The sequence below is a fragment of the Nerophis lumbriciformis genome, linkage group LG29 (genome assembly GCF_033978685.3).
Source record: "Nerophis lumbriciformis linkage group LG29, RoL_Nlum_v2.1, whole genome shotgun sequence".
NCBI classification, from domain to species: Eukaryota; Metazoa; Chordata; class Actinopteri; order Syngnathiformes; family Syngnathidae; genus Nerophis; species Nerophis lumbriciformis.
Window position 1 is genome coordinate 20875001 of NC_084576.2, and position 25608 is coordinate 20900608.

Here is a 25608-nt window from a genome sequence, read left to right on the forward strand (position 1 = left end):
TACGGAGGATGAACTACTGCTTCTAGAAGCGAGCGCGAAGGAAGGGTGAGAGGTTGGAGCAGACGGAAGCCGAGAGAGTGAGGTAAAAGCGACTCAAAGCTGGAAGATGTTGAATTTGAAGCTGTGCTATTCCGACATAAATGGAGTGCTTTCCCAAATAAACCGGAAACAACGTTCATGGCCAGCTGAACCAGACGATTATGAGACACGCAGCAGGTCATGCTTTTCACTCAGTACAGATTGGTGTCTTATCGCATTGTGTTGTGCAATACAAACTCAAACGCGTTTCGTGTTGACGTACAAGCTACCTTATCTCTTGCCGCATCTAGCTTTTACGGCTAATACCTTAGCACGCCGATGTGTTACAACGCTAGAAAATAAATAGCGACAATAACAATTTTGCTACAGCTTGGTTATTATACAGGTTAAGAAACGTAAATGAAGTGTTGACGTTTTTTGAATGTATTTTTAAAGCGATTTAGAAGTAACATTTTACATTACACTAACATCGGCAAATGAGCAGCTGAGTAGAAAGGAGCAGACAGACAGAGGGAGAGAAGTCGGGGGCGGGGCAGGGACCGTGTGTGTGTGTGTGTGCGTGCTTGAAAGAGGCGCCGCTGAACAAGAGTTAGCTCTTCTCCACCACTGTCAAATAAGTCTGCTTTGGCATTTTTTCCCATTAAAGTCCAGTCTCATCACAACAAAAACATGCTGCGGTACCAAGCCTGCTTCGTCAATTCTTCCATACTTGTAAGCGCCCTTAATGTACTCCTCCCAAATAGTCTTTTTTTTTCTCCACTCCACAGCCATTCCCTCCTTCTTTCCACACTGGTCTTTTGTGGTTTTGGGACTCAATTTGAGTTGGCAAAGTAGCCAAAACTTGACAAAATGCAATAAAAAAAATAAAAGGGGCACACACACTGAAGTGCTGAGTTTGGGCATTTGGTCAGAATGCCCCCGGAACGCCTCCCTGGGGAGGTGTTTAGGGCGCCTCCGACCAGTAGGAGACCACGGGGAAGACCCAGGACACGGCGAGACTGGGAACGCCTCCAGATCCCCCCCCTGGATGGAGCTGGAGCTGGGCTTCCTTGCTTGGGCTGCTGCCCTTTCGACCCTATGAATGGATGGCTGAAGAGCTGAGAAGTAACTAGGACTGTTTTGCTCCGCCTCCTCAAAAATTACGCGCCATGCTTTTTCCCTTTAGGTAGGACACATAATGAATAAATGAAGCATTCGCACAAGCAGGCATATTTAACTTGACCTAAAACAGTGGTTCTCAAACTTTTTTCACCAAGTTCCCCCATAATGACCAACAATAAAATACAGTAGCATAGTCAATCAATCAATCAATGTTTATTTATATAGCCCTAAATCACAAGTGTCTCAAAGGGCTGCACAAGCCACAATGACATCTTCGGTACAAAGCCCACATAAGGGCAAGGAAAAACTCACCCCAGTGGGACGTCGATGTGAATGACTATGAGAAACCTTGGAGAGGACCGCATATGTGGGTAACCCCCCCCCTCTAGGGGAGACCGAAAGCAATGGATGTCGAGTGGGTCTGACATAATATTGTGAGAGTCCAGTCCATAGTGGATCCAACATAATAGTAAGAGTCCAGTCCATAGTGGGGCCAGCAGGACACCATCCCGAGCGGAGACGGGTCAGCAGCGCAGAGATGTTCCCAGCCGATGCACAGGCGAGCGGTCCACCCCGGGTCCCGACTCTGGACAGCCAGCACTTCATCCATGGCCACCGGACCTGTGCCCCCCCCCCCCCCCCCCCCCCCCCCCCTCCTCCACAAGGAAAAGGGGAGCAGAGGAGAAAAGAAAAGAAACGGCAGATCAACTGGTCTAACAGGGGGGCTATTTAAAGGCTAGCGTATACAAATGAGTTTTAAGATGGGACTTAAATGCTTCTACTGAGGTAGCATCTCTAATTGTTACCGGGAGGGCATTCCATAGTACTGGAGCCCGAATAGAAAACGCTCCTAAGTATTCATTAAAACGCTCCTAAGTATTCATTAAAAGCAAGACAGGGGTTTCATTCAACAAGTATATTTAACATTTTTGGCCACTGTAGCATTACACACAATTTGAACAGTAACTCTGTTTTAATTTAGGAAAATAAAACACTGATGAAGTGATTCTCTGGCGTACCACTGGGTGGAGCCTGAACGACGGTTTGAGAATCACTGATCGAGAAGTTTGTAAAAAAGAGTAATTGAATTACTATCGTGAAGTGAAGTGAATTATATTTATATAGCGCTTTTCTCTAGTGACTCAAAGCGCTTTTACATAGTGACACTCAATATCTAAGTTACATTTAAACCAGTGTGGGTGGCACTGGGAGCAGGCGGGTAAAGTGTCTTGCCCAAGGACACAACGGCAGTGACTAGGATGGCGGAAGCGGGGATCGAACCCGGAACCCTGGAGTTGCTGGCACGACCACTCTATCAACCGAGCTATACCGTAATCATGATTACTCTGTAATTACTTGGGGTAGTAGCTATTGCGTTCCTATCAACAAAAACTTGTATATATGCATGTGAGATGTTTCGTGAGGGGCTTCACGGTGGCAGAGGGGTTAGTGCATCTGCCTCACAATACGAAGGTCCTGAGTAGTCTTGGGTTCAATCCCGGGCTCGGGATCTTTCTGTGTGGAGTTTGCATGTCCTCCCCGTGACTGCGTGGGTTCCCTCCGGGTACTCCGGCTTCCTCCCACCTCCAAAGACATGCACCTGGGGATAAGTTGATTGGCAACACTAAATTGGCCCTAGTGTGTGGATGTGAGTGTGAATGTTGTCTGTCTATCTGCGTTGGCCCTGCGATGAGGTGGTGACTTGTCCAGGGTGTACCCCGCCTTCCGCCCGATTGTAGCTGAGATAGGCTCCAGCGCCCCCCGCGACCCCAAAAAGGGAATAAGCGGTAGAAAATGGATGGATGGATGTTTCGTGAGACCGGAGTGTGTGCACATGCCTTTAAAAGGTAGTGCCTGTTGTTAAATGACGTGTGACGTCAGCGCCCAGACAAAGCGGCATCAACTCAGCTGTGTTTGTTAGCATAGTTTGCGGGCATTTACGGCCGATCTTATGACTCTTTTCACTGGATTGTGTTAGCTCGAGTTAATAAATACATTAAATGTGCCTCGGCGGCTGTAGTCTCCTTGTCCACAAACGGGGTATTTCAAGCTTGTCACTTCAATCATTATTCTTTCGTAGTAGTAGTGTGTGTCTGTGCATGTATGTGTGTTGTTTGCTGTGTGATTTTGCCTCCTTCTATTTGATATCAAATTAATTTTAATGTGGTGCTGCTTCTTGTTTCATTAGTAAAAAGTTACTTCTTGCATAAAAGCAATAGTAAAAGTAAATAAAAGTAGCACATTAATGACTCTCCCTAGTAATTGATTACTTCTATTAAAGAATAATTATGTTAGTAATTTAATTATTTTGGGGGGAAAGTAACCAGTAACTATAATTCATTACTTTTTAAAAGTAATTCTCCAAACACTGGTTCTCGGTACGTTGAAGTGGAGTGTTAATTTATTTCTGTGGCTACACTCATTCATTAACTTCAGTTCATGACATAGTAAGATGAATGATGCGGACGGGTTTGTTACTGCATGCTTTCTAATACGCTTTTGCTTTGAAAAATGTATACGTGTAAGTGATATCAATGAATCAAACTTTGTTATATAGCGCTTTTCATACATAAAAGAAATACAACACAAAATGAATGCATGGCTGAGTACAGAGGAGCCAGGTTAGTAAACACTATCACAGAAGGTCATCAGACCATGGCCACCAGGACGCTGACAGAAAACGCCCGCACAGAATCTGCAAATTAGACTGCAATGTTGTTTAATTAATTATAACGTATGTCTAGCTTCTTTGCTATTGTGTGCTTAGCTGTTGTGTAGCTGCTAGGTCCAAGTAGTCTATACATTAGCATGTTTACCTTTTGTAAATAGCTTGACTAACGTAGAAGAAAAGACCAACCTTGTGTTCTTATTGAGATGCCAAATAGATACCAGTTTTTTGTTGCTGATACTGGACCGATATCGAATCGGAACACCCCTAACTAAAACGTTTGACCAAAGTTTTGTTAGCAGGCAAGTTCCTGCATTTTTTCCCCCATTAGATTTACCGAACTCTGCGCTTTTAAGTCAGAAAGACACAGACATTCACACTGACGCAAGCATGTGTTTTGTGTGTACGGAAGGCACACAAGACGTCGACTACAGCCGCTACCCGAGCCCCCAGCTGCAAAACGCCTGGCTGGAGGCCTACCTGGAGAGCTACAAGCGCTGCAGGGGGCAAGACGTCACCGTCACCCAGGCCGAAGTGACCCGGCTCAACGTCCAAGTGTGCAAATTCTCTCTGGTGAGCGCAAACTCGACGATGTCACAACTTCCTCGACGCTTCACCAGGACGTATTTGTTTGACTGACCGGAAGCCATACGAAGTGTTGCGCTACGGATGTATGTGTGTCATATAAATAAAATGACTCAGTTAGGAAGTGTAACTATAGATCGTCCAGTCTGTAGTCAAGAGACGTAACAAACTTAGACACATTTAAGCAAGATGGGTTTTAATACCACGCAAACGCGGCGCAAATAGAGTGACGTCGGATGCTATCTTGCTTCAAAGCAACTTTATGGATTATTATATTACCTCAATGTCTCACTTTTTTGAGTAGATTAATATTGGCCTGTGGACTAATGGATCGCTAGGAGGACGGTTGATAAAGTGCGTTCACTTCAAACTGACTTTCAGGGACTTTTGAGTTGGAAATATTGTTGAGGTGCAAACTTTTGTGTGGTGTTGCTTCCTTATTTGTCACCACTCAAAGATGATTTTAATGTGTAGCAGCTGAAGTCATTGTGACAGCGTGTCATAGTTACACGTCAGTTAGCTGGAAAAAAATACCGATAGCAGTATTGTTAGTCCAATCTTCACGGTACTAATTAGGAACCGGTACCAAAACATACCGGTACTCAGCATACATCCCTATTCTCTCGTCTGATAGCTGTTGTATTTGGGCAAATACAAACCGAGCACGACTCCAAATGTAATGGAATCGAAATTGAGAGACAAAATGCCTTTTTTATTTTATTCGGATGTCATTTCCCTAAGTAGTACTGGACTATCAGACTTAAACATGCTCTTCAAGTCCAGCTAGGACACTTGAGAGCCTCTTCACACTAGATGGAAATGATGAGGACGTTTTTTTTTTTTTAGATTAAAATGGTGGATCCAAAAAAAAACATTTTAACCAGACAAATAGTCTGTTCAGTGTAGCTTGATAGGTACAAAGTTTTAGTCTCAACTTCCGTCCGTACTACCGATTCACGTAAACTATAATGTCACGCCCGGTTGCTGACTCGAAGCCGACTCAATCCCCTGTCTGGCAAACAGGCGTATTCAAAATGGACCGTCTCTAAGTAGTTATAAATGCAAACAAAGCAAGCATGCCTGATAGAAAGTGCTCAAAAGTAATGCGGCACTTTTTTGGGAAGGTTTGTGTCATTTTTGTTCTCAAACAAAAACCATACTTAAACAAAAAAAATTTTTTTCCCAAAGACTGGCAAAGACTACTTTCTGACTACGACAACTCACCTAGGACATACTGAAATTAATGCAAGTTTGCAAATGATACTCTGAAGTGTAAGAACACAAGATCAAGAACAACTGAACAGTACAATTATTATTATCAACTCGCAGTTAAATATTAAATTAAAATATATTTTAGTTTGAGATCCACAGGTCTATATAACATTCAATGGTGGTTCTTTGGTCAGAATATTATCTCCGGAAAACCAAATGACTCCACTTTCTCCTCCAAGCAGGCGTCCAACTTCTTCTGGGGTCTGTGGGCTGTCCTCCAGTCTCAAAGCTCTTCTATTGATTTTGATTTCCACAGGTGAGTTGCTTCAATTTCTGATGGACCCTGTGCCACTTCATTAGGCACACCTAATGGTCTGAAGGCACAACTTATCAAGAACTCCAAAACAAAACCTGCTCTCTTTAAGGTCTGTTGGCAGATCTCTAAGCCTGGTTTAAGCTTCTGCATTGTCCGAAACCTTTCCAAGTTCTGCGTCCAAAATCAAAAGCGTTTTTTCCCTGTGAATTTACAGAACAAGCACAAAAATAGCTTTTTGGATGTGGACATCTTGAATTCCGAAGTCGTAACTGAAACGCTCAAAAGTTGACTGTGACTTCATTCACAGCTCTGATTTCCAACCTCCGAGGTAAATGGAACGCAGCATGAAACTTCCTGATAGGTAGCTGGCTAAAAATTACTGTTAGATAGTCTCGTTAAAACGTCCTGGTAGGTCGCCTGGCTAAAACTCCCTGGTAAGTCACCAAGCTAAAACTTCCTGGTAGATAGCCTAGCCAAAACTTCCTGATAGGTAGCCTAGCTAAAACTCCCAGTTAGATAGCCGAGCTAAAACTTCCTGGTAGTTCGTCAAGCTAAAACTTCCTAGTAGATACCCTATCCAAAACTCCCAGTTAAATAGCCGAGCTAAAACTTCCTACTAGTTCCTCAAGCTAAAACTTCCTAGTAGATACCCTATCTAAAACTCCCAGTTAGATAGCCGAGCTAAAACTTCCTGGTAGTTCGCCAAGCTAAAACTTCCTAGTAGATACCCTATCTAAAACTCCCAGTTAGATAGCCGAGCTAAAACTTCCTGGTAGTTCGCCAAGCTAAAACTCCCTGTTAGATAGCCTAACTAAAACTTCCTGGTAGTTCGTCAAGCTAAAATTCCTAGTAGATACCCTATCTAAAACTCCTAGTTAGATAGCCGAGCTAAAACTTCCTGGTAGTTCGCCAAGCTAAAACTTCCTGGTAGATAGCCTAGCTAAAATGTCCTGGTGGGTCGTCGAGCTAAAACTTCCTGGTAGGTAGCCTAGCTAAAACTCCCTGTTAGATAGCCTCGCTAAAACTTCCAGTTAGTTTGCCAAGCTAAAACTTCCTGGTAGATAACCTATCTAAAACTCCCTGTTACATAGCCTAGCTAAAACTTCCTGGTAGTTTGCCAAGCTAAAACTTCCTGGTAGATAACCTATCTAAAACTCTCAGTTAGATAGCCGAGCTAAAACTTCCTGGTAGTTCGCCAAGCTAAAACTTCCTGGTAGATAGCCTAGCTAAAATGTCCTGGTGGGTAGTCGAGCTAAAACTTCCTGGTAGGTAGCCTAACTAAAACACCCTGTTAGATAGCCTCGCTAAAACTTCCAGTTAGTTCGCTAAGCTAAAACTTCCTGGTAAATACCCTATCTAAAACTCCCTGTTAGATAGCCTAGCTAAAACTTCCTGGTAGTTCACCAAGCTAAAACTTCCTGGTAGATACCCTATCTAAAACTCCCAGTTAGATAGCCGAGCTAAAACTCCCTGGTAGATACCCTATCTAAAACTCCCAGTTACATAGCCGAGCTAAAACTTCCTGGTAGATCGCCAAGCTAAAACTTCCTAGTAGATACCCTATCTAAAACTCCCAGTTAGATAGCCTAGCTAAAACGTACTGGTAGGTAACCTAGCTAAAACTTCCTGGTAGGTTGCCAGGCTACAACGCCCTGGTAAGTCGCCAAGCTAAAACTTCTTGGTAGATAGCCTAGCTAAAACTTCCTGATAGGTAGCCTAGCTAAAATTCCCTGTTAGATAGCCGAGCTAAAACTTCCTGGTAGTTCGCCAAGCTAAAACTTCCTGATGGATACCCTATCTAAAACTCCCAGTTAGATAGCCTATATAATACTTCCTGTTAGTTCGCCAAGCTAAAACTTCCTAGTAGTTACCCTATCTAAAACTCCCAGTTAGATAGCCGAGCTAAAACTTTCTGGTAGTTCGCCAAGCTAAAACTTCCTGGTAGATTCCCTTTCTAAAACTCCCAGTTAGATAGCCTAGCTAAAACTTCCTGGTAGTTCGCCAAGCTAAAACTTCCTAGTAGATACCCTATCTAAAACTCCCAGTTAGATAGCCGAGCTAAAACTTCCTGGTAGTTTGCCAAGCTAAAACTTCCTAGTAGATAGCCTATCTAAAACTCCCAGTTAAATAGCCAAGCTAAAACTTCCTGTTAGGTCGACAAGCTAAAACTTCCTGGTAGATACCCTATCTAAAACTTCCAGTTAGATAGCTTAGCTAAAACTCCCTGGTACCATTGTGCCCATGTCGGCCACAATATATTTCCTAGGAAATACAAACATCCCCGGGTTTAAGATGACACTTTTCCCCCTGGCTGTATCTGATTAGCAACAAAGCATAGCAGCACTCAGTCCTTCTTCTTGCGCTTGAAAGTACTTAAAAGCTTATTAGCACCCTGAGACATGAGTGGTGCTGCAGAGAAGTGAAAGTCAAGTTCTCATGACAGGCGTTGAACTGTGCAGCAGCTTAAGAGACATTAAAATGTTCTTTGGTCTTTATTGCGTCTGCCCGCCACCACCGCGATGATCCAAATCACTATTGACGCACTCCACCCTCTCCCCACCCCCCCGCGCGTGCCCTCCCGGCATCAGTGTCTAGCCTAGCGTCATGGCGACCTGAGCGGAAATGTGATCCAGAGGGCCGCCGAGGCACAGAGGAGCTATTGTTCCTTCGGTCCGTCACTCCCGCCTTTACGCGCACGTCCCTCATCCCCGCCGTGTTCGGCCACATGCTCCACGTCTGCTCCACCTCCTCCTCCTCCTCCTCATCGCCGCCGCCGCCAGCACGGGTCACCCCAAAGTGCACGGCCCGGATCAGGTTACCTGGTTTTAAGTAGACACTGTTGTCAGCAAGACTGATATTGACAGGATGGGCAGCCTCAATACACACCACTTTCATTGGGATCATATACTATATTCACATTTAATTTTACATTTCTATGTTCTTCATTATTATAATCAGCGCTGACAAGTTTCAGAAAATGACAAGAGTGAGACTTTAGTGCCATGATACATTCGGAAAAAAACTAAACGCTATTGTTTATGTTGTAATAGTTAGAATTAAACTAAACTCTCATGGTTCAGTCTATGCTTTTGTTCGGTCTGGGATTTGAACCTGGTTCTCTGGTGTGACATCAAGCTTGCTAGCTACTAAAATAAACACCCAAGCTGTCAAACCACGGAAAAACGACACTTGGGCACCCACAATGCTTTGCTGCGACAGGACAGGACTACCTTTTTGGCTAATTTTGGGGATTGATTAATGATTTTTTTCTGTACAATAAAACATGTTACCTGATTGTAGGGAAGATTTACTTGCAAACAGGCTTCACTTTAAGGAAAAAAAAAGGTTGAAACCGTAACTAACATTGATAAACGGAATAAACACTTCCCTTGCTAAATACTACCGCCATCGTGTTCACAGAATCCAATTGGTCAAAAATGACATTGTTACTGCAAATACTTCCTTTATGGTTAAATTCAGATTAAATCATTTTGATGTGTAAACAAAACCAGTGAAGTTGGCACGTTGTGTAATTCGTAAATCCTTTCCAATTTATATTCAATTGAATAGACTGCAAAGACAAGATATTTAATAATTTTTTTCTCTCTCTGTCTCTTACTCTTACATTGTTCATCGAATTGACCATGTTCAAACATCAAAATGTTCAGCGCATTAAGGACGTGTGCTCATTCAACAAACCTTTCCAGAAATTACCCGTTTCACAGTAATCCATCCTCTGATATTTTCCCCATTTTTTTTTTTTTTTGATGACTCCCATGTCTCGCACACAATTTCAACCATTCCACCATCAAAACTTGTGTCTTAGTCAGGACAATAAAGCTATCTATTTTTTAAACCGGAGTCATGATTTTCCACCATATTGGACAATAAAATTGGTACTCCTCCCGCCATTCCGACTTATAGTTAAATTTTTAACGTGGGGTAGTCGAAAAAAAAAAAAAGTTTGAAAATACTGGAATATTATGATTTATAGTAAAACCGGTGATCTTTGGAAAGGTTTGCTGTTGCCTTGTGGCATTCACACAATAAAGGCATGTGTGTGTTTGTTTACCAAAGAAGAAAACCTGCCTCATATCTATTCATAATATAAATGACATACCTTGCTGAATACTTACCTAATATATATATATATATATATATATATGTATATATGTATATATATATATAAATATAAATATAAATATGTATGTATGTATATATATATATATATATATGAGAATGCTACAAATGTATTTGTATCATATTTAGCAAATGTACGCACTCAAAGAAGGGTTTTAAGATAACTGGTAAAGTCAGTGTGGAAAAGTGTGTGTTTCTACCCTTCTTGAGACATCAACAAGGAAAAGTACCTTCCATATGAGGACCGGTGAACAAGTTAGGACCGAAATCATGGTCCCAATACGGAAAAACCATTGCATCTAATAGAGAGCTAAATACTAGAGTCCGTGAACATTGCTCCAAAGTCAGGGTTTTTTGTTGATTTAATGTGCATACAAAAGTAAACATTGACAGGTGCAAATGCAGCAATATATGATCAAACAAGACGGCAGCTAAAGAAGGACTTCCCCGGGAAAAACCCGCCAGGTGAACAGCTGATTTTACGACTTCCGATGCTGACATAAGACAACCCGCATCCCATATGTGACCGTAAAATGAACAAATACACTACGGTACTAAAACTATAGTGGCTATTAACAGTTAGCTTCTACAGCTGGGTTGCCCAAAGTGCGGGACAGGGGCCATCTGGGGTCCGTGACTCGTTTGTCATCGGCCTTTAGCACATTACAAAAAAATAGAGATCTCATTTGCACCACTGGTGGTGAAATATTTTATCACAATATTGCCAATTTTTTTGTTGTTCTTGTAAAACAGTGACTTTTTTTGAGTGAAGTTAAGTTCCGATTATTACTATGATATTCCCAACATTTTACAGTTTTCTTATAAAATTGTGACTTGTCTAGTAAAATGACGACTCTTTTGATAAAATTGCCAACATTTTAAGCTTTTCTTGTAAAATTGCGACTGTTATTGAGAAAAATTCCAACTTTTCTCATAATATTGCACACATGTTCAGTTTTTCTTGTAACATTTTGACTTGCGTTGAGTGAAATGACGACTTTTATTATAATACCGCCAAAATTCCAGGTTTTTCTTCTGAAATTGTGAAATTTTTCTTCTGAAATTCCGACTCATTTTTTCACAACAAGCTTTTTTTATATTTACATAGTTTGTATATATAGTATTTAGGGCTGCAACAAATAATCGATTAAAATCGATCATAAAAATAGTTGGCGATTAATTTAGTCATTGATTCGTTGGATCTATGCTATGCGCATGCGCAGAGGCAATTTTTTTATTTTTTATTAAACCTTTATTTATAAACTGCAACATGTACAAACAGCTGAGAAACAATAATCAAAACAAGTATGGTGCCAGTATGCTGTTTTTTTCCAATAAAATACTGGAAAGGATAGAAATGTAGTTTGTCTTTTTTATCCGACTATTAATCGATTAATCGAAGTAATAATCGACAGATTAATCGATTATCAAATTAATCGTTCGTTGCGGCCCTAATAGTATTAATGTTGTAAATACACATCTTTTATATATCTAGAAAGGGTGGTCCTAAAGAGGTAGGCATTTTTCAGAGGTCTCAACAAGGTAACATATACAAGTGTGTGTGTGTGTGTGTGTGTGTGTGTGTGTGTGTGTGTGTGTGTGTGTGTGTGTGTGTGTGTGTGTGTGTCCTTCCACTGTTATCCCCCTGGGCTAAATCTCTTTGCTGACTTCCCAGAGTGACAATCGTCTGTGAGGCCGTGCGCTCTAATCCCAGCCAGATGTGTATGTGACAATAGCCAACCACAAGAGTCCATATATTTACTTAGCTTGAGTCTTTTTATGTGTGTGGGTGTGTGTGTGTGCTGATTGACAAAGACATTATTATGAGGAAATGACCAAGGAGGAGGTCCACTGTTTGGAATGAAACACACTCCTTGTGTGCACAAAAGGACATTGTGAAAGGGAAATACCTACGCTCCGTTTTTACAATCTTTCTGCTAAACTACAAAAACGTCTCACTTTTGTCAAAATACGTCTCTATTCCCTCCGCCGTCGTGATAAGGATTTTGATAAGAATACGAACGATTGGAAGAGAGGCCGAGGTTTGAATGTAAACTGTCTTATTGGAATTTCACATGGATACATTTTTAATATACGAGGTGTAACTATTTAGTCTAATTCCCTTTTACATGTCAGTGATAAAGCGCTTTGTTATTACCAGTGTTTGGGAAATTACTCATAAAATGTGAGTCATTACAGTAACTCGTTACTTTTCCCAAAAACAATTGAATTACCAACAGGATTACTCTTTGATAAGTGTAATTAATTCGTAGGAGAAGTAAATGTTGTGTGTAGAAGTCTCTCTGCTGTGAGGGTTCTGCTGGTGCCGACCGATCTTTCTTGAGCCCGGTGTACAGGTTTGAGCAAGTCTTTTATTGACATACACAAGTTTCGTTTGCTTTCCAGCAGTATATATTTTAGGACTTTCCAGTCTGGCGCGTCTCTGCTTTCTCGCTCCAACTCCTACCACGTGTCTCGTTCCGGCTGCTGCTAATAAGGGCGACAGGTGATTAGATAATCAGCCCCAGCTGGGCAATCTACTCACCTGCCGCTGGCTTCGAGGCCGGGCCATACACCCCCCATTCCTGCAGGAGGCGCGCCGACCACGCCCTCCTCCACATTGTGTAACTTAAAAAAAACCTACTTAAAATATCTGGCATATGCGGCTGCAATTTTTCATGAGACCGAATCTTGTGTGTGTGCCTTTAAAAGGCGGGGCTTGTTGCTTTGTGACTTGTTGCGTCAGTGCCCAGACAGAGCAACATTAGCGCAGCCGTGCTGGTTAGCTCAAAACTCGCAGTTTGATGGATGTTACTGCGCTTCTGTCGAATCTTTTCACTGGATTGTGCTAGCGCTTGTTAATAAAGAGATTAACCAATGGCTGTAGTCTCCTTGTCCACAAACTGGGTATTGTAGGACTATAAGCTTGTCACTTCAGTTTTGAGACTTTTATTATTAGATTGCACAGTACAGTACATATTCCGTACAATTGATCACTAAATGGTAACACCCGAATAAGTTTTTCAACTTGTTTTTAACTTGTTTTTCAAGCATTAGATAGATAGATAGATAGATAGATGGATGGATAGTACTTTATTGATTCCTTCAGGAGAGTTCCCTCAGGAAAATTAAAATTCCAGCAGCAGTGTACAGAATTGAGATCGAATTTAAAAAGTACAAAGTAAATAATGGGGGTATAAATGGAAATAAAATTTAAAATATTGCAATAAGGATACAAATAAAAAGCAACAATAAGAATATAAATAGAACAGTGAAAATAAGAATATATCAAGAGAAACTAGGCAGTAGTGACCATGTTATGAAAATGTATTGCACTGTTAATTGCACTGTTTTTTGTTGCAGTTTATTTCAGTATTGATTTGTTGCGCATTATTCCCTCGAGGTAGTAGAGCGTATAATGAAACGTTGTGTGTTGTTTGCTGTGGGATGTTGCCTCCTTCAGTTTGATATTAAGTTCATTTTAGTGTGCTGGTCGCTGTCATTAGTAAAAAGGTACTTCCTGCTGTTTTGTTGACGTACAAACCACATAACACCGTAATTGGGAACGCTGGTTATTCCTGAAGCATTCTTATTAGAGCAAATATGCTCAAACTGTAATAATAAACTAACACATTGAAATGCTAATGTAGAAGTAACTAAGTAAATACTGTAAAGTAACTCAGTAAATACTGTATTCTGATGTAGAAGTAACTAAGTAAATACTGTAAAGTAACTAAATACTGAAAGGCAAGTAAATACTGTATGCTGATGTATAAGTAACTAAGAAATACTTTAAAGTAACTAAATGCTGTAAAGTAACTCAGTAAATACTGTATACTGATGTAGAAGTAACTAAGTAAATACTGTAAAGTAACTAAATGGTGTAAAGTAACTATGTACTGTATGCTGATGTAGAAGTAAATACTGTAAAGTAACTAAATGCTGTAAAGTAACTATGTACTGTATGCTGATGTAGAAGTAACTAAGTAAATACTGTAAAGTAACTAAATGCTGCAAAGTAACTAAGAACTGTATGCTGATGTAGAAGTAACTAAGTAAATACTGTAAAGTAACTAAATACTGAAAGGTACCTAAGTAAATACTGTATACTGATGTATAATTAAATACTGTAAAGTAACTAAATGTTGTAAAGTAACTCAGTAAATACTGTATACGATGTAGAAGTAACTAAGTAAATACTGTAAAGTAACTAAATGCTGTAAAGTAACTATGTACTGTATGCTGATGTAGAAGTAACTAAGTAAATACTGTAAAGTAACTAAATGCTGTAAAGTAACTATATACTGTATCCTGATGTAGAAGTAACTAAGAAAATACTTTAAATTAACTAAATGCTGCAAAGTAACTAAGGAATGTATGCTGATGTAGAAGTAACTAAGTAAATACTGTAAAGTAACTAAATGCTGTAAAGTAACTAAGTACTGTATGCTGATGTAGAAGTAACTAAGTAAATGCTGTAAAGTAACTAAATGCTGTAAAATAACTAAGTACTGTATGCTGATGTAGAAGTAACTAAGTAAATGCTGTAAAGTAACTAAATGCTGTAAAATAACTAAAAATAACTAAGTACTGTATGCTGATGTAGAAGTAACCAAGTAAATACTGTAAAGTAACTAAATGCTGTAAAGTAACTCAGTAATTCCGTATGCTGATGTAGAAGTAACCAAGTAAATACTGTAAAGTAACTAAATGCTGTAAAGTAACTAAGTAAATACTGTAAAGTAACTAAATGCTGCAAAGGGGCGGTATAGCTCGGTTGGTAGAGTGGCCGTGCAAGCAACTTGAGGGTTGCAGGTTCGATCCCCGCTTCCGCCATCCTAGTCACTGCCGTTGTGTCCTTGGGCAAGACACTTTACCCACCTGCTCCCAGTGCCACCCACACTGGTTTAAATGTAACTTAGATATTGGGTGTCACTATGTAAAGCGCTTTGAGTCACCTGAGAAAAAGCGCTATATAAATGTAATTCACTTCACTTCAAAGTACTTAGGACTGTATGCTGATGTAGAAGTAACTAAGTAAATACTATAAAGTAACTACGTACTGTATGCTGATGTATAAGTAACTACGTAAATAATGTAAAGTAACTAATTACTGATGTAGAAGTAGCAAACATGATGTTTGTGTGAAGGGGCACAAAAAGGAATCAAAGAGGAGTACTTTGAGGCAGTGACAAAACAAACAAACAAAGCAAGTTGCGGTGCTTTAATTCCCTGAGCTTCAGACAGTGTCTGCCTTCCAAAGATGATATTATAATGTCCAAGGGCGATGGCGCAATCACGCACCACACTTTATAGAAACATCTGATAATATGGTTTCAACGCCACACAAAAGCATTTTCCCCGCCGTCAAGTTGCAAAGTGTACGTACGTGTTGGCGCCGCTTTCATGCCGTGAATAGAGACCTGCTGCCATATTGTTGCTCTCACAAAAGCTGCGGTCCTTGCAAAGGAAGAAAAAAATGTATTACCTGCAAACTTCACTCCCACTCTTTGGGAGTGGACCCCCAACTTCACTGACTTAATGCTTTTACATTTGACTTTGGACCTCGGGAACACAGCAGGATGTTTGCTTTGTGGTCAACTAAGGAACATTGATGAGGGTTACACAAGGTGCAGATATGTTGATTGTATATTTTTATTAGTAATAATAATATTAATAATAATCGGTCAGTAATAGATGAGCTTGAACAGCTCCCACTCTTCTGGGAAGACTTTCACAAGATTTTGGAGTTTGTCCATTTGTCAGAGGAAGGATGCATTTTGTAGTCCAAGTTTGCGCTCCTTTCTATAAATAGTATCATTAATTAGTATTTGTATATAACATTTTTACAAGAACACCTCTTCAGAATATTGTATCCTGACTAACAATAAATTAAACAAACAAAAAAGAAATGTAGCTCTATTTACAACATTAATTTATTAACATTAAATCTGTAACAGGAAAGATTTCAAGTGCATCAATTTGCATAAATAAAATTAAAAAATATATATATGTGTATAATTTTTTAAATCTTTATTTACATTAAAGAAAACAAAAATAAATATAGCTCAACTTGCAACAAATAACTCTTTTTTTTAAAATTTGCAACAGAAAAGATTGAAAGTGCATCAATTTATATAAATATATATATACATATGTGTGTATATATATATATATGTATATATACATATGTGTGTGTGTGTGTGTGTATATATATGTGTATATATATATATACATATATATGTGTATATACATATATATATATATATATACACATATATATACATATATATATAGACACATATATATGTATGTATTTATATATATATATACATATATGTATATATATATATATACACACCATCGTTCCCTCTAAGGTGCGCAATTGCGCCCTCCTCACGCGTCCTCTGCGCACAGCAAATCTATGCCGCGCAAAAAATCAAATCCCACTCTAAACAAAATAAACAAATCGTTTGTTTTGTATGATTTTGCAATGCAACTGTGAGTAACAGGTGACGAAAGGCGGCCCCAACAGATAAAACAATGTTTGTCAACACTTAAATTATTGTAACGTCTGTGGAGACACTTAAAGGAGGACAGGAATTCCATCGGTCCCTTTATTTAGCGAAATTGCTTGTCGGCCATAACCACACCAAAACAATGTGTAACATACTTTTATCTAGCAAAACTGGTCGTTGTCTACCGTACAAACCAAGCCAAAAGCAAGTCTTTGTCATCTGTTATTTCAACAGCAGGCGCTCTCTCTCTCTCTCTCTCTCTCTCTCTCTCTCTCTCTCTCTCCTCTCTCTCTCTCTCTCTCTCTCTCTCTCTCTCTCTCTCTCTCTCTCTCTCTCTCTCGCCTGCACCAACACATACACTATGGCAATTAGCCACTGGTGCGTTTATGGCCACACAAAAAGTTGGACAACTCCAACACTACACGTAAAGTGTAAATTTCAGGTCGTTTTACTATGACTCCTCAATCAATGTGCTTATTCTACTGTCATTTGTTAAGAATGCAATTTTTTGATATTAATCATGAAATGATGTTACAAGACTACATAAATTCCAATAAAAATATTTATTTTCCCGACAGAAAGTTAATAAACACTTCATCTCATGCAACATGTGAATGTTTTAAATGGAACTAAATGTGATCTCTGAAAGGGGTACACAATCTTTCCAAAGCAGGACCCCCACCCAGGCATAAAATACTATAGTGCATAGCTGATAAAAAAAAAAACAATATCTAAGTGGGCCAAATCACATATATTAGAAAATAATCTCTTGAAATTGACTAGTCACTTGATTATAATAATAAGACATTTAAATTGTTATGTCAGGTTTGAGACAAATGTGCTGCTGGTATGACCACAGTGTGCACGTCTGTATTCCACTGAATGCTCAGGGTGTTTGTGCGTTTGCTCACACACATGAAATATTAGAGGGAACATTGATACACACATATATGTACAGTATGTGTATGTATATATATATATATATATATATATATATATATATGTGTGTGTGTATATATGTGTATATATATATATATATACAGTATATATATATATATGCATATATATATACACACATATATATATATATATATATATATATATATATATATATATACACATATGTATGTATGTGTATATATATACACATACATATATATATATACACTCCTCTCTGAGCTGCCACCTTAACGTGGTAGAGGAGTTTGTGTGTCCCAATGATCCTAGGAGCTATGTTGTCCGGGAGCTTTATGCCCCCTGGTAGGGTCTCCCAAGACAAACTGGTCCTAGGTGAGGGATCAGACAAAGAGCAGCTCGAAGACCTCTATGAAGAAAACAAGCAAGGAACCCAGATTTCCCTTGCCCGGACGCGGGTCACCGGGGCCCCCCTCTGGAGCCAGGCCCGGAGGTGGGGCACGATGGCGAGCGCCTGGTGGCCGGGCCTGTCCCCATGGGGCCCGGCCGGGCACAGCCCGAAGAGGCAACGTGGGTCCCCCCTCCAATGGGCTCACCACCCATAGCAGGGGTCATAGAGGTCAGGTGCGATGTGAGCTGGGCGGCAGCCGAGGGCAGGGCACTTGGCGGTCTGATCCTCGGCTACAGAAGCTAGCTCTTGGGACGTGGAACGTCACCTCGCTGGGGGGGAAGGAGCCTGAGCTAGTGCGCGAGGTGGAGAAGTTCCGGCTAGATATAGTCGGACTCACTTCGACGCACAGCAAGGGCTCTGGAACCAGTTCTCTCGAGAGGGGCTGGACTCTCTTCCACTCTGGCGTTGCCGGCAGTGAGAGGCGACGGGCTGGGGTGGCAATTCTTGTTGCCCCCCGGCTCAGAGCCTGCACGTTGGAGTTCAACCCGGTGGACGAGAGGGTAGCTTCCCTCCGCCTTCGGGTGGGGGAACGGGTCCTGACTGTGGTTTGCGCTTACGCGCCAAACCGCAGCTCAGAGTACCCACCCTTTTTGGATTCACTCGAGGGAGTACTTGAGAGTGCTCCCCCGGGTGATTCCCTCATTCTACTGGGGGACTTCAATGCTCATGTTGGCAGCGACAGTGAAACCTGGAGAGGCGTGATTGGGAAGAATGGCTGCCCGGATCTGAACCCGAGCGGTGTTATGTTATTGGACTTTTGTGCCCGTCACAGATTGTCCATAACGAACACCATGTTCAAACATAAGGGTGTCCATATGTGCACTTGGCACCAGGACACCCTAGGCCGCAGTTCCATGATCGACTTTGTAGTTGTGTCATCGGATTTGCGGCCTCATGTTTTGGACACTCGGGTGAAGAGAGGGGCGGAGCTTTCTACCGATCACCACCTGGTGGTGAGTTGGCTGCGATGGTGGGGGAGGATGCCGGACAGACCTGGCAGGCCCAAACGCATTGTGAGGGTTTGCTGGGAACGTCTGGCAGAGTCTCCTGTCAGAGAGAGTTTCAATTCCCACCTCCGGAAGAACTTTGAACATGTCACGAGGGAGGTGCTGGACATTGAGTCCGAATGGACCATGTTCCGCGCCTCTATTGTCGAGGCGGCTGATTGGAGCTGTGGCCGCAAGGTAGTTGGTGCTTGTCGTGGCGGTAATCCTAGAACCCGTTGGTGGACACCGGCGGTGAGGGATGCCGTCAAGCTGAAGAAGGAGTCCTATCGGGTTCTTTTGGCTCATAGGACTCCTGAGGCAGCGGACAAGTACCGACAGGCCAAGCGGTGTGTGGCTTCAGCGGTCGCAGAGGCAAAAACTCGGACATGGGAGGAGTTCGGTGAGGCCATGGAAAACGACTTCCGGACGGCTTCGAAGCAATTCTGGACCACCATCCGCCGCCTCAGGAAGGGGAAGCAGTGCACTATCAACACCGTGTATGGCGAGGATGGTGTTCTGCTGACCTCGACTGCGGATGTTGTGGATCGGTGGAGGGAATACTTCGAAGACCTCCTCAATCCCACCAACACGTCTTCCTATGAGGAAGCAGTGCCTGGGGAGTCTGTGGTGGGTTCTCCTATTTCTGGGGCTGAGGTTGCTGAGGTAGTTAAAAAGCTCCTCGGTGGCAAGGCCCCGGGGTTGGATGAGATCCGCCCGGAGTTCCTTAAGGCTCTGGATGCTGTGGGGCTGTCTTGGTTGACAAGACTCTGCAGCATCGCGTGGACATCGGGGGCGGTGCCACTGGATTGGCAGACCGGGGTGGTGGTTCCTCTCTTTAAGAAGGGGAACCGGAGGGTGTGTTCTAACTATCGTGGGATCACACTCCTCAGCCTTCCCGGTAAGGTCTATTCAGGTGTACTGGAGAGGAGGCTACGCCGGATAGTCGAACCTCGGATTCAGGAGGAACAGTGTGGTTTTCGTCCTGGTCGTGGAACTGTGGACCAGCTCTATACTCTCCGCAGGGTCCTTGAGGGTGCATGGGAGTTTGCCCAACCAGTCTACATGTGTTTTGTGGACTTGGAGAAGGCATTCGACCGTGTCCCTCGGGAAGTCCTGTGGGGAGTGCTCAGAGAGTACGGGGTATCGGACTGTCTGATTGTGGCAGTCCGCTCCCTGTATGATCAGTGCCAGAGCTTGGTCCGCATTGCCGGTAGTAAGTCGGACACGTTTCCAGTGAGGGTTGGACTCCGCCAAGGCTGCCCTTTGTCACCGATTCTGTTCATAACTTTTATGGACAGAATTTCTAGGCGCAGTCAAGGCGTTGAGGGGATCTGGTTTGGTGGCTGCAGGATTAGGTCTCTGTTTTTTGCAGATGATGTGGTCCTGATGGCTTCATCTGGCCAGGATCTTCAGCTCTCACTGGATCGGTTCGCAGCCGAGTGTGAAGCGACTGGGATGAGAATCAGCACCTCCAAGTCCGAGTCCATGGTTCTCGCCCGGAAAAGGGTGGAGTGCCATCTCCGGGTTGGGGAGGAGAACTTGCCCCAAGTGGAGGAGTTCAAGTACCTCGGAGTCTTGTTCACGAGTGAGGGAAGAGTGGATGGTGAGATCGACAGGCGGATCGGTGCGGCGTCTTCAGTAATGCGGACGCTGTATCGATCCGTTGTGGTGAAGAAGGAGCTGAGCCGGAAGGCAAAGCTCTCAATTTACCGGTCGATCTACGTTCCCATCCTCACCTATTGTCATGAGCTTTGGGTTATGACCGAAAGGACAAGATCACGGGTACAAGCGGCCGAAATGAGTTTCCTCCGCCGGGTGGCGAGGCTCTCCCTTAGAGATAGGGTGAGAAGCTCTGCCATCCGGGAGGAGCTCAAAGTAAAGCCGCTGCTCCTCCACATTGAGAGGAGCCAGATGAGGTGGTTCGGGCATCTGGTTAGGATGCCACCCGAACGCCTCCCTAGGGAGGTGTTTAGGGCACGTCCGACCGGTAGGAGGCCGCGGGGAAGACCCAGGACACGTTGGGAAGACTATGTCTCTCGGCTGGCCTGGGAACGCCTCGGGGTCCCACAGGAAGAGCTGGACGAAGTGGCTGAGGAGAGGGAAGTCTGGGCTTCCCTGCTTAGGCTGCTGCCCCCGCGACCCGACCTCGGATAAGCGGAGGAAGATGGATGGATGGATGGATATATATATACACACATATATGTACAGTATGTGTATGTATTTATATATGTGTGTAAATATGTATATATATATATATACACACATATATGTACAGTATGTGTATGTATGTACATATATATATATATATGTGTGTGTATATAGGTGTATATATATATATATATACATATATATGTATGTATATGTAAGTGTGTACATGTATATACATATATGTAGTATGATTATGTATATATACATATGTATATACATATGTATGTCTATGTAAGTGTATATATATATATATATATATACACACATATGTACAGTAGGTGTATGTATATATATGTGTGTATATATGTATATATATATATATATACACACATTTTTGTACAGTATGTGTATGTATGTATGTATATATATGTGTGTATATAGGTGTGTATATATATATATATATATATACATATATATGTATGTGTATATGTATATACATATGTGTAGTATGATTATGTATATATGTGTGTATACGTGTATATATGTATGTGTATATGTATATACATATGTGTAGTATGATTATGTATATATGTGTGTGTATATATACATATATATATGTATGTCTATGTAAGTGTATATATATATATATATATATATATATATACATATGTACAGTATGTGTATGTAAAGATGTATATTTATGTGTATATATAGATGTATATATATAGATACACATATGTGTATATGTATATATATACACATTTTTATATATATATAGTATGGGGACGGCGTGGCGCAGTGGAAGAATGGCCGTGCGCGACCCGAGGGTCCCTGGTTCAATCCCCACCTAGTACCAACCTCGTCATGTCCGTTGTGTCCTGAGCAAGACACTTCACCCTTGCTCCTGATGGGTGCTGGTTAGCGCCTTGCATGGCAGCTCCTTCCATCAGTGTGTGAATGGGTAAATGTGGAAGTAGTGTCAAAGCGCTTTGAGTACCTTGAAGGTAGAAACGCGCTATACAAGTACAACCCATTTATCATTTATATATGTATATATGTATGTATGTGTGTGTATATATATGTATATATATATATATACATATATATATATATATGTGTGTATGTATATTTGTGTCCTTATTTAAACTATAAACATTTTTTGACCGAAAAATGTAATTAAAAAACGTAATACATAATAATTAATTCAAATGTATCAGCAACAATCGGCACTATCTATAAAAAATTATAACGGACTGAAGAAAAATGTATAAAACTATTTGTTGCGCCACAATTAGCAAATTTTTTTGAAGCACGATACTGTGTGATACTGATAAAGCATGTTTCCCCTAGCATCGCATTGCGCCCACGCAGTTGGACTCGCCCCACTATTTGAGAACAACTCGACACTGTGAAAGCATAAACATGTGTTGATGACTCTAACAACCCTTAATTAAGCCAGGGTTTTGAACCCCGACGCAAACACAAGAGTTGTGAATGCTGTATTTGCAGGTTATAATTAGTAATACAACAATTGAAAAAACATGTTGAAAAACATGCTAAAAATCTACAGTACTACAAAATAAGTTTCCAAAACGATACTATACTAGAAGTTAAGGCCACAAAGTAAGAAAGGGTACATGGCAACACGGCTGTCCAGTACGACAAAGCAGGATTTCTTCTTATCCAGGATACGTCTGAGGCTTATCTCTGTGTATGTAGCACAGTAGTACCTCAACTTACGAGTATTATGAGACACAAGGTGTCTCTCGGCTTTTTCGCTAAGCTTGAAGTTGTGAGCTTAACTTGACTTACAAAGATAACAAAGAAGAGATCCTGGATAAGTTCAACTCGCTTCCAGGTACAGGGTCAAACATACACAACTCAGGAATGAAGTGTATTGTGTATATTTACTGAAGTATTCCATTTGACACAGCCTAAGATTACGCTACTTTCTCGACTTTTTATTTGTATTTTACTTTTAATTTTATTTGATCATCTTTTTGCAGAAAGTGACTCCTCACGTCCCCTCTTGTCCTTTGCAGATACGCTATGGTGCGACTCAACCGCTACTTCGAGAAAAAAGAAGAATACTTTTCGCTCTCTCTCTGATGAAGAGGTTTCCGATACCGTGCGTGACACGTTTTCTTGAGAGGTGTCCGCCGCTCTCATGAAGTCAATGACACAAATACCATAGGGGCGTGAGAGAGTTAACCACTGAGCCAAAACAGCAGCACGTACACATACGATCGTGTTGTCGTCTTTCATGGCAATACTGTAGTTTTTAGTTTTTAGTTTTTTTTTTACAGATGTTTTGTGTAGTTTTTTTTTTAATTTGAAATAAAAATTTAATGATTTTTCCGGCAATTATCAGGCATTTTCGGACAATTACGGAAAAACGTTTGCTGTCAATTAGCACTATACTGTAATGGGGCCAAATTATACAATTAATTACAATTTTAAATAATTACATAAATGTGTCATTAATTAATTATAATCGGAATTATATACATACATGTGCCATTAATTTATTTAATGCCGTTTAAATTTTATTTAAATACTGAATTAATTGTGTCATTATCTATTTCATGATTCAATTCATATTTTAATGGATTATTTCTAAATTTAAATAACTATTTCATAATTTAATGTTTTATTTAAATAGTTCATAATCATGTGTGTCAGGGCTTTATGATTTTTTTTTTTATCCGTCAAACTCAGCCATCAATGTTAGTAGGCGTGGCTTACAAGAATCTAGTCCAATGATAGCCTTGGAACTTTGGGAGTCTTTGCATACATGGCGGCTAAGGAGAATACACACAATTGGGACCAAATTGGACAATTACATCTTTTAATAATTACCTAAATGTGTTATTAATTAATTATAATCGGAATTGTATACATATATGTGGTATTTAATGTGTCATTATTTTTTTTATGTAAATGTGTGTTCAAATAATACATTTTTTTATAATTTATTTTAAGATTGAATTAATTATGTCATTATTTATTGAATTATTTTAAGACTTAATTAATTCGTGAATTGACTGATTATTTCACAATTTCTGAAATTGTTTCATAATTTAAGGATTTATTTAATTATTTCATAAACATGTGTGTCAGCGCTTTATGATTTATTTTTTTTTGTCAAACTCAGGCCATCAAACTCAGTGGGCGGGGCTTACAGTGATAGCCTTGGAACTTTGGGAGTCTTTGCAAACATGGCGGCTAAGGAGAATATGCACAAATGGGACCAAATTAGACAAGTACATTTTTAAATAATTACCTAAATGTGTTATTAATTAATTATAATCGGAATGATATACATACATGTGGTGATGCCGGGTAATCAATCAGGCGTTAGGACCCGCTCACTGACTTTGATGGCTGAATTTGACGGATAAAATAAATTCATGAAGCGACACACGTTCATTCAATAAATAATTACACAAATAATTGACTACATTGTTGAATAATCTAATGATGACAAAATTCAATAAAACATGTAATTGTTAATAGAATTATAAAATATTAAATGAATTAATTAAATGGTTACAAAAACATAACTTTAAATTAATTAATCAGTGATAAATGTAATAATAGATTTAAATATATATATATATACAGTATATATACAAACATGTGTATGTATATATATGTATGTATATATTTATATATGTACATACATATATACATACATATATATATGCATACATATATAGACACTCATCTATATGTATATACACATACATATGTATATGTACACACATATATACATACATATATGTATATACATATATGTATGTATGTACGTGTGTATATAAGTATATGTGAAGTGAAAACCATTTCAGGTGACTACCTCTTGAAGCTCATCGAGAGAATGCTGAGAGTGTGCAAAGCAATAATCAGAGCAAAGGGTGGCTATTTTGAAGAAACTAGAATATAAAACATGTTTTCAGTTATTTCACCTTTTTTTGTCTGTATATACATATATATATATATATATACACACATATATAAATATATATATGTATATATATATATATATATATATATATATATATATGTATATGTATGTGTGGGGAAAAAAATCACAAGACTATTTCATCTCTACAGGCCTGTTTCATGAGGGGGAGTACCCTCAATCTCCTGACGATTGAGGGTACCCCCCCTCATGAAACAGGCCTGTAGAGATGAAATAGTCTTGTGATTTTTTTTCCCACACATACATATATTGCGCTCTACTACGGTATCGAGCACTATTTTTTGGATAACCTTATTAAGACATATATATATATGTATATATATATATATTCAAGGTTACTGTGGTTTATCCGTTATACAGTGTTCAATACTGGGGTAGAGCAGAATATAGGGGATTCCCCTGAAGAGCAGAGAAACCTGCGAAACAGGCTTGTAGGGATGAAATAGCCTCTGTGTTTTTTCCTGACCTAACGTACATATATATATATATATATATATATGTATATACATTTACATATATATATATATATATATATATATATATATAT

At 40.2% G+C, this 25608-nt stretch overlaps 1 protein-coding gene across 1 annotated transcript in view; it reads left to right on the top strand.

Annotated features, from left to right (window-relative positions):
- Window positions 1-24070, top strand: part of LOC133572097 (ethanolamine kinase 2) — a 68839-nt gene extending 44769 nt beyond the window's left edge. Inside the window, exons 8-10 of the mRNA XM_061924793.1 lie at window positions 4221-4381; window positions 5848-5921; window positions 23122-24070. Of these exons, the coding sequence (XP_061780777.1) occupies window positions 4221-4381; window positions 5848-5921; window positions 23122-23188 (302 nt within the window). The 3' untranslated portion in view covers window positions 23189-24070. The remainder of the gene's footprint in view (window positions 1-4220; window positions 4382-5847; window positions 5922-23121) is intronic.
- Window positions 24071-25608: the final 1538 nt, after the last annotated feature.